Genomic DNA, 9,126 nt, shown 5'->3' with positions numbered 1-9,126 from the left:
GGGTGCTTGTACCTGTACATGATGTATCTTGGTTCTTATTTTTTCCCCATTCCCTGTGCACCCTTCACCCCCTCCACCCTTCCCTATTTATATGGACTTTGTTTCCATTTCTTTTCTTTTCTCATAATTTTTCCTTTCCTTTCTTTCTTTTCCCCTTCCCCTCCCACCACCCCTACACCTTTGCACCTTTTCCTATTTCAAATTATCAATTATTCATTTTAATCATTTTAATCCTTAATTACACTTTCAGTTTCTCATGCTAGAGAAACTATTCAGTATTTACACATGTGTCTTATTTATTTCACTTAAGAGTATGGCCTCAATATGCGTCTATTTAGCTATAAATGTCTCTAGTTTCTCGTTCTTTATGGCTGAGTAGTACTCCATTTTATATATATATATATAAAAAACCCACATCTTCTTTATCCAGTTTCCAGTTGATGGGCACTTGGGCTCTTTCTAAGCTTTAGCTATTACAAACTGTGCTGCTATAAACATGGGTGCACATATATCACCATGGTATGATTCTTTTAATTCTTTTGGGAAAATACCCAGCAGGGGAATAGCTGTGTCAAATGGGACCTCTAGTCCTAGTTCTTTGAGGTATCTCCATACTGATTTCCACAGTGGTTGCACCAGTCTGCACTCCCACCAGCAGTGGAGAAGGGTTCCTTTCTCCTCACAACCCCACCAGCATTTGTTATTGGTTGATTTCTTGATAGCAGCCATTCTTTCTGGGGTGAGGTGGAATCTCAGTGTTGTTTTCATCTGCATTGCTTGAACGGCCAGTGATGTTGAACATTTTTTCATATATTTATTTGCTGCTTTTACTTCTTTGTCTGAGAAATGTCTGTTCATTTCAGATGCCCATTTTTGAATTGGGTCTTTGAATTTGGGGGGTCTGATTTTTTTCAGTTCTTTGTATATTCTAGATAGTCCTTTGTCTGAGGAATAGCTGCTAAAATTTTTTCCCCGTATTGTATGTTGTCTCTTAGCTCTCTTGGTGGTTTCTCTTGCAGTGCAGAAGCCTTTTCATAAGATGAGATCCCACTTGTTGCTTCTTTGTTCTAGTTTCCTTGCTACTGAGGTTTTGTTCATAAAGTCTTTTCCTATGCCAATGTTTTCAAGAGTTCTACCTAACTTATCTTCCAGCAAGTTTAGTGCTTCTGTTTTAATATTTAGATCTTAAATCCATTTTGGTCTTAGTTTAGCGCATGCAGATAGGTATGGGTCTAGTTTTAATCTTTGGCAGGTTGAAATCCAGTTTTTCCAACACCATTTATTAAATAGGCTATCTTTTCCCCAATGATGGTGGTTGGCTCCTTTGTCAAAGAGGAGGTGGCTGAGTATATCTGACGTTGTTTCTGCATCTTCTAATCTATTCCACTGATCCTCAGGTCTGTTTCTTTGCCAGTACCATGCTGTTTTTATCATAGTAGCTTTGTAGTATAGTTTCAAGTTGGGGATTGTGATACCCCCTGCCATGTCTCTGTTACTTAGAATTGCTTTTGCTATTCTAGGTCTCTACTGGTTCCAAATGAATTTTTGGATTGTATTCTCTAGTTCTGTGAAGTATATTGTTGGAATTTCAATGGGCATTGCATTAAATCTATATAGCAGTTTTGGAAGTATGGCCATTTTCACTATATTGGTTCTTCCTACCCAGGAACAAGGGATGTCTTTTCATTTTCTTATATCCTCTTCGAGCTCTTTTTTCAGAGTGCTGTAGTTTTCTGTGCAGAGGTCTGTTGCTTCCTTTGTTAGATTGATTCCTAGATATTTCATCTTTTTGGATGCATTTGTAAAAGGAATTGTTTCCCTAATTTCTTTCTCAGTGAGTCTGTTATTTGTGTATAAGAAAGCTATTGTTTTTTGAGTGTCGACTTTATATCCAGCTACTCTACTGAATCTGTCAATTAAGTCTAGAAGTCTTTTGGTGGAGTTTTTTTGGTCTTCTATGTAAAGTACCATATCATCAGCAAACAATGACAGTTTAACTTCTTCCTTTCCTATCTTTATTCCTTTTATTTCTTTCTCTTTTCTAATTGCTGTGGCTAATGTTTCCAGAACAATATTGAATAGGAGTGGTAATAGTCGGTATCCTTGTCTTGTTCCTGATTTTAGTGTGAAAGTTTTCAGTTTTGACCACTTAGTATGATGTTGGCTGTTGGTTTTTCATAGATAGCCTTAATCAGGTTGAGATAAAGACCTTCTATTCCAATTTTCTGTAGGATTTTTATCATGAATGGGTGTTGGATTTTATCAAATGCTTTTTCTGCATTTATTGAGTTGGTCGTATACTTTTTGTTGTTGGCTCTGTTAATGTAGTGTATTCCATTTATTGATTTATGGATGTTGAACCATCCTTGCATCCCTGGGATAAATCCGACTTGGTTAGGGTGTATAATCTTGATGAGCCTCTGTATTTTGTTTGCCAGTATCTTGTTGAGGATATTTGCATCTATGTTCATTAGGGAGATTGGCCTGTAGTTCTGTTTTTTGGTTGGGTCTTTCCTTGGTTTCAGAATCAAAGTTACACTTGCTTCCAGGAATGCATTTGGAAGACTTCCTTCCCTTTCAATTTCCTTGATGAGTTTAAAGAGTAGTGGTGATAGCTCTTCTTTAAATATCTTGTAGAATTCAGCAGTGAAGCCATCAGGACCTGGGCTTTTCTTTGTTGGTAAATTTTTAATTACATTTTCAATTTACTCATTGTAGTTGGGGTGTTTAGAATTTCTATATTTCTTCATTTAACTTTGGCAATTGTATGTATCTAGGAATCTGTCCATTTCTTCTGCATTTTTCATTTTATTAGAGTACAGCTTCTCAAAGTAGGTATTGATGATCCTCTGGATTTCTGCTGGATCTGTTGTGATTTCACCTTTTTTGTTCTTAATTGCATGGATTTGAGCCTTTTCTTTCCTTTTTTTGATAAGGTTGGCTAAAGGTTTATCAATTTTATTTATTCTTTCAAAAAATCAACTCTTTGATTCATTGATTTTTTTATATCGTTCTCTTAGTCTCCAAAGAATTGATTTCTGCTCTGATCTTTATAATTTCCTCTTTTGTACACGCTTTGGGTTTGTTATGCTCTTCTTTTTCTAGGTGCTTGAGATTCTGCATTAGGTTATTTAACTGAGTTCTCTCTGTTTTCCTAATATGGGCATTCACTGCTATGAATTTTCCGTGTAGAACTGATTTCATTGTGTCCCATAGATTCCTGTATGTTGTACTGGCATTATCATTTACTTGTAGAAACTGTCTAATTTCTTCTTTAATTTCCTCTGTGACTCATTGGTTGTTCAGGAGGGTGTTATTCAATTTCCATGTGTTTGTGGGGGTTTTGTGGTTTCTTATGTTATTCATCTCCAATTTTATTGCACTATGGTCTGATAATATACAGGGGGTAACTTCAATCCTTTTACATTGACTTAGACATGTCCTGTGAGCTAGCATGTGGTCTATTTTGGAGAATAACCCATGTGCAGCCAAAAAGAATGTATATTCTGATTTTGTGGGGTGGAACACTCTGTAAACATCTATTAAGTGCATTTGTTCAATAGCTTAGTTGAGTTCTAGAATTTCATTTTTGATTTTTGTCTAGATGATCTATTTGTGATAGTGGGGTATTGAGTTCCCCCACTACAATTGTATTAGTGCTTATTTGGTTTTTCATGTCCATTAATATTTGTTTTATATAGTTGGGGCATTTGTATTTGGTGCATATATATGTAGGATTGTCATCTCTTCCTCTTGGTTTGTTCCCTTCACAAAGATGTAGTGACCATCTTTGTCTCCCTTAATTAGTTTTGGTTTGAAATCTACTTTGTCTGCAAATAAGATTGCTACCCCTGCTTTTTTCTGGGTTCCTGTCATGTGGAGTACTGTTTTCCAACATTTTACTTTCAGTCTTTGAATTTCTTTTTGAGTTAGATGTGTTTCTTGTACACAGAATATTGTTGGATTTTGCTTCTTTTTTTTTTTCAGTAGGAGGGAAATTATTTTATTATTTGAAAAATAACAGAACTTGTGTAGAAAATACAAATTGCATAGTTTCTAGGGCAATTAGAAGCCTTTTTAATTACATTTTTTCCCCACTTAATGAAATCCAAAATATTGCTTCATTTTCATTGATCTGGTCAACTACTAGACATCCAGCAATGCATATAAAAACTGCTTTGAATGATAGTAAAGACAATTTGTAAAATAGCTATGCTCTCTTATATGTATAAGACATAATTTTGGTAACAAAATATTTTATATCCTACAATCACCACACAATATTAATGTGTTATTTTTATTAAATTACCACACATTACATTTTCCAAATATATTTTTGCAATAAACTGATTAAAGAACAGGGCAGTAACATAGTTCCTGAAAGTAATTTGAAGTAAATCTAATTTAATATTCTATTATTGCATGATACAATCACTTAAGTTCTTAGAAGTCCCAAAGAGTTGATCTGAACTGTAGAAGGCTGATTTAAGATGCTAGTCCTTCAATATATAGGTCAGGTTCACTTTGGGATTAAAATAATTTTTAAGATAAAATATTACTCCTTTTAGAAATGAAATATAGCTTTTATAATACAGTAAGATACACAGAATTGTTCTATTAATTGCCAACTTAACTAAAAAGATCTGTCTTTTTTGTTTTGGCCACTGGTTTCTTGCTTGTATCAACAATGGTCTCATTTCCTTTGGTAAACCACTCAGGTAAGTTTCTCTTTGAGGTTGCAGGTAACATCTTGGTATTAGTGCCTACATCTTCCTTGCTTCTTTTAGAACTTGAACAACTCTCTTCAGAGTTGGGGAAACATCTCTTTATGCTGGAATCACTTGAAGGCTGGCATAACAGTTTGTTGTCATGATCAGTTTCAAGAATCTCAATTACAATGTGGATAAGGTATGTGTCGATGTTTTCAGGAACTAACATTCTAATTAGTTTAATTTTACTCATATCTGAGTTGACAGGAGGGTTTTGGATAACATCAGCAATAATCTTCTGAATCTCTCAAGTCAGCCCTGCCCGCTCCATATCCAGGGAGTAGCCAGATTTCACTGCTTGGGCTAAGTGCATGCCAACTGCTGTGAGTGGCAGAATCCTGTCCTTGGCTATGCTGTCCAAAGACATCTTCTTTTCTTGGAATAAAGAATATGTGACAGCCACACACTTCGCGAGGGAGCAGTTTTCATTCTTCATTTCCAAACTTTTCTTCTGTTCTTGAGACTCTGTACTTGAAAAGAGGTCTGCATGAACACTATTCGCTTGGCAGAAATGCTTGATGACTTCCAACAGAGGGGCCAACATAGTGGCTTTGCCTTCAGATACACCATCAATCTGTTTTACATTTTCAACTGTAGTTGGTCTCATTTTGGCCAAATCCAACAGTATCTTGTTTGTGGCCAGAATAGCTGGAGGAACATCCATTTTATTGGCATGTCTCTGTCTAGCGTCTACTAATTTGCCATACAACACAGTCTGGGTCTTTTGCTCCTGGGCTGAAAAAACAGGTTCTGAGGATACCATGATCCTTTTTTTAGGAATGTTAATCCCAAAAGAAATTGTATCAAGTGCTTTGTAAGAATACATCTTCTCCAAGTTAGACTCCTTTTCTGCAGTTAATTCAATTGGTATTTGATTAGAGGGATGATGTTCAATGCCCAAAGATACAGTACTAGCACTTGGCAGAAGAAACTTCTTCGGACGCAACTCTTCATTGGCTTGAAGTATAAGTCTCTGAGGAGATTCTGTATTGGCTTTAAAAAGCCAAGTCCTACCCTTTGCTGTAAAGGTGCAAATCTTTACAAGTTTGTTACTACCAGGAACTTCTACCAAAAATCCTTCCATTATGAGGTGATGGGAAAAGGCCTTCCACCAACTCTCTGTTTGATCCTTGCCAGCACCAAAAAGTTCTGTCTATGAAACGGACCTGGAAGACGCTGAGAACTAGATCCTTGGAGAAATAAAATTGGAACCCCAATTCCAAACTTTCCCTGTAAGATGTCCACGGCAGATAACAGAAGGAATGCTTGTGGACCAAAGTCCTGGGATGTATCACTTGAATCATTAATGGAATAGCAATGATTCAATCTGGACCTGCAATTATCACAGCAGTTTTCAGTTCCCATGATACCCAAGGAGGCCTTTTGTAGTTGTCTGTCCTCAAAATGAGACAAGATGATCTGCCGTCTACATCTGCTGGAATGAAGATATTTTTCCATTTTTGCCACCATCTTTAATTTGTATGATCGAAACTTCTCATTATGTATCTCAATAAAGTGGTGCCTATTTAAGTTAAAGTCTGCTGGAGCCCACGGTACATGACAAGAACTTTGAAGTCCATCACGGCCAGCTCTACCAATTTCCTGGTAATATGATTCCATTTCCTTAGGTGCACCATAATGAATGACTTTGCGAATGTCAGATTTATTAATGCCCATTCCAAAAGCTATAGTAGTTATGACACACTGAATTTCATCCCTCATGAACCTGTGATGAACATCTTTCCTTGTGTTAAAACTCATGCCTGCATGGTAGGTTCCACAGGCTAAATTTAGTTTCCTAAGTTCAGAGTAACTTTTTCTGTCATTTTTCTTGTCTTTTTGACAAGAAATGGCTGTAGATCTTGAAGAATATTCCCCGTTTTTCATCCAACTTCTAAATACAGATTTGGTTGATCAAAACTAGTACAGGTAATCTGAGGATTGTTCAGTTTTAAGCAATGTATAATATCTTCCTGGATCGAAGAACTTGCAGTAGCAGTGAGTGCAACTATTGGAACCACTGGGAGCGCTGTCTTCAGGGAGCCCAGTGTCCTGAATGAACTTCTAAAATTATGCCCCCATTCAGAAATACAGTGAACCTCATCCACAGCAATCAGTGTGATGCCAATATTAGCTTCAAGGCGCTGGAGTAGGTCCAAGTTACCTGAACAGAATTCTGGAGTTATGTAAATAATTTGATATTTGCCTAATTTAACATCTTCTAGAACATTTTTTGATTGTGCCGATCCAAGGAAACAGGCTGGAATGTTGGATATTTCAAGCTGGAGCACTTGGTCTTCCATCAAGGAAATAAGAGGTGAGATGACAATGCCAATCTTGCCTACATACACAGGTGGGTACTGGAAGCATAAACTTTTTTCATATCCAGTTGCCATGACAACAACATTATCTCTTCTTTCTTCCAAAACAGAATGAATAACTTTCCACTGAACCGGTTTAAAACTATGATGGCCAAAATAGATCTTGAGGCAAATAACTTGCTTTGCACTGGGTTCTGGCAAAAAATGGTCTTCTTCCTCTTCAAAGGCTTCATTTTTATCTTCATCTTCTTCAGTAGGAAGACTCAAATTTCCTCTTATTTCTGAGCATTCAGAATGAATTGTTTCTATAGCATTACTATTTAGATTTTCTAAAGACTTAAGCATCTCCATTTCTAAATCTTCATCACTTTCAATTATATAAGATGAATCTTTTTCATTATCACTGAGAGATAAATGCTCTGTGGATTTTCCAATTTTCTGCAAGTGTTGGGAAAATGCTTAGCCAGATCCATCACCTCCTCAGAGATTGCAGTCAACTGTTTCTTCATTTCACTAGGTAGGATTTCCTTCACCTGGAAAGAGCCAGCTCGACGGGTCTTCTCCTTCAGCTGGAGGATTTGTGAGAGACACAACCCCAAGGCCCGCAACCTTGGCATTCAGACTAGGCACCAAATCAACCAACTTTATTCCCATGCTACAGAAGGTACGCAGGAGCGTCATGGGCGCACACCATATACATCAACTCTGGGAGCCAGCTTTTCCCCATCCCCCTGGATTTTGCTTCTTAATCCATTCTGCCAGTCTATTTCTTTTGATTGGTGAATTGAGGTCATTAACATTGATGGTTATAATTGATAGATATTGACTCATCCTTGTCATGATGTTTTACTTTTGTTGGCTCTTTTATTTCTTATTTTCCCCCCTTGCCCTTTAGTTTCTTACCTCGCCTGGTGGCTTTCCTCTGTTGGGCCCCATGGAGTTGTGACCGTCATCATTTTTTTCTAGGATATTATTTAAAATTCCTTGGAGTGCTGGTTTGGTGTTCATGAAATTTCTCGGGTGCTCTTTGTCATGGAAGTATCTAATTTCCACATCGATTTTTTTTTTTGGGTACTAGGGATTGAACTTGGGTCCTTGCGCTTGCGCAGTAGGTGGCGAAACCACTGAGCTAAATCCTGGCCTTCCCCATCGATTTTGAAAGATAATTTTGCAGGATGCAACAGTCTAGGTTGGAAGTTATTTTCTTTTAGGGCTTGAAATACTTCACTCCAGGCTCTCTTTGACTTGAGGGTTTGTGTTGAGAAGTCCGCTGTGATTCTCACATGCTTTCCTTTGTAGGTGATTTGTTTCTTTCCTCTAATGCTTGTAGGATTTTGTTCTTCTGTTGGGTTTCTGGGATCTTGACTATTTTATGTCTCCATGTAGATTTTTTTGATATTGCCTAGTTGGAGTTCTATATGCCTCACTTATCTGTATGTCCAATTCTCTACCTCTGTCTGGGAAGTTTTCAACTGTTACTTCTTTGAACAGTTTTTTTTAATGTCAGTTGTGCTTTCTCCTGTTTTTTTGTGGACTCCTATGAGTCTTATGTTAGTCTTCTTTGCATCATGTAGGAGCTGCTGGATTGATTTCTCACGGTCCCTTACTATTTTTAAGAAATATCTGTTTTCATGGTCTTTAACTGCAATCCTGTCTTCTATATCTGATATTCTATCTTCACATTCCCTCAATCTGCTGTGGATACTTTCAATGGAGTTTTTAATCTCCTGAATATCTGTTTGAATCTGTTTCATGGATTCCATTTCTTATGTTGGGCGATCAAGGTTTCCATTTCTTTCTTATGCTGGACATTCATGGCTTCCAGCATGTTTCTGAGCTCATCTTTTTTTTTTTTTTTTAATCAGTTTCTGTTCTAGAGCCTCTAATCATGTCTTTCACTCTGGTCACCATCTCTGTAGTTATCTGGGAGATTATTTCTGCTTTGAATTTTTGTAGAGTCTCATTCATCTGTTTTGTTACTTCTTGTGCTATCAGTTCAGGGTGTCCAGGCGGTTGATTGTCAGAGTTTTCCACCT

The 9,126-nt window shown here is 37.1% G+C and overlaps 1 protein-coding gene across 1 annotated transcript; it reads right to left on the bottom strand.

The window, feature by feature from the left end:
- Window positions 1-4,617: 4,617 nt before the first annotated feature.
- LOC147824460 (bifunctional 3'-5' exonuclease/ATP-dependent helicase WRN-like) lies at window positions 4,618-7,771 on the bottom strand. The gene is given in 4 exon segments (XM_087189207.1): window positions 4,618-5,919; window positions 5,922-6,577; window positions 6,580-7,509; window positions 7,624-7,771. Coding segments are annotated over 4 exon segments (3,024 nt in total). The 3' UTR covers window positions 4,618-4,629.
- Window positions 7,772-9,126: the final 1,355 nt, after the last annotated feature.

This window comes from Heterocephalus glaber, unplaced genomic scaffold (genome assembly GCF_053883595.1).
Source record: "Heterocephalus glaber isolate CG9 unplaced genomic scaffold, H.glaber_assembly_v1.0 deba00001538, whole genome shotgun sequence".
Classification (NCBI taxonomy): Eukaryota; Metazoa; Chordata; class Mammalia; order Rodentia; family Bathyergidae; genus Heterocephalus; species Heterocephalus glaber.
Note: the sequence above shows the minus strand (reverse complement) of the source record. Positions and strands in the feature narration are given on the sequence as shown.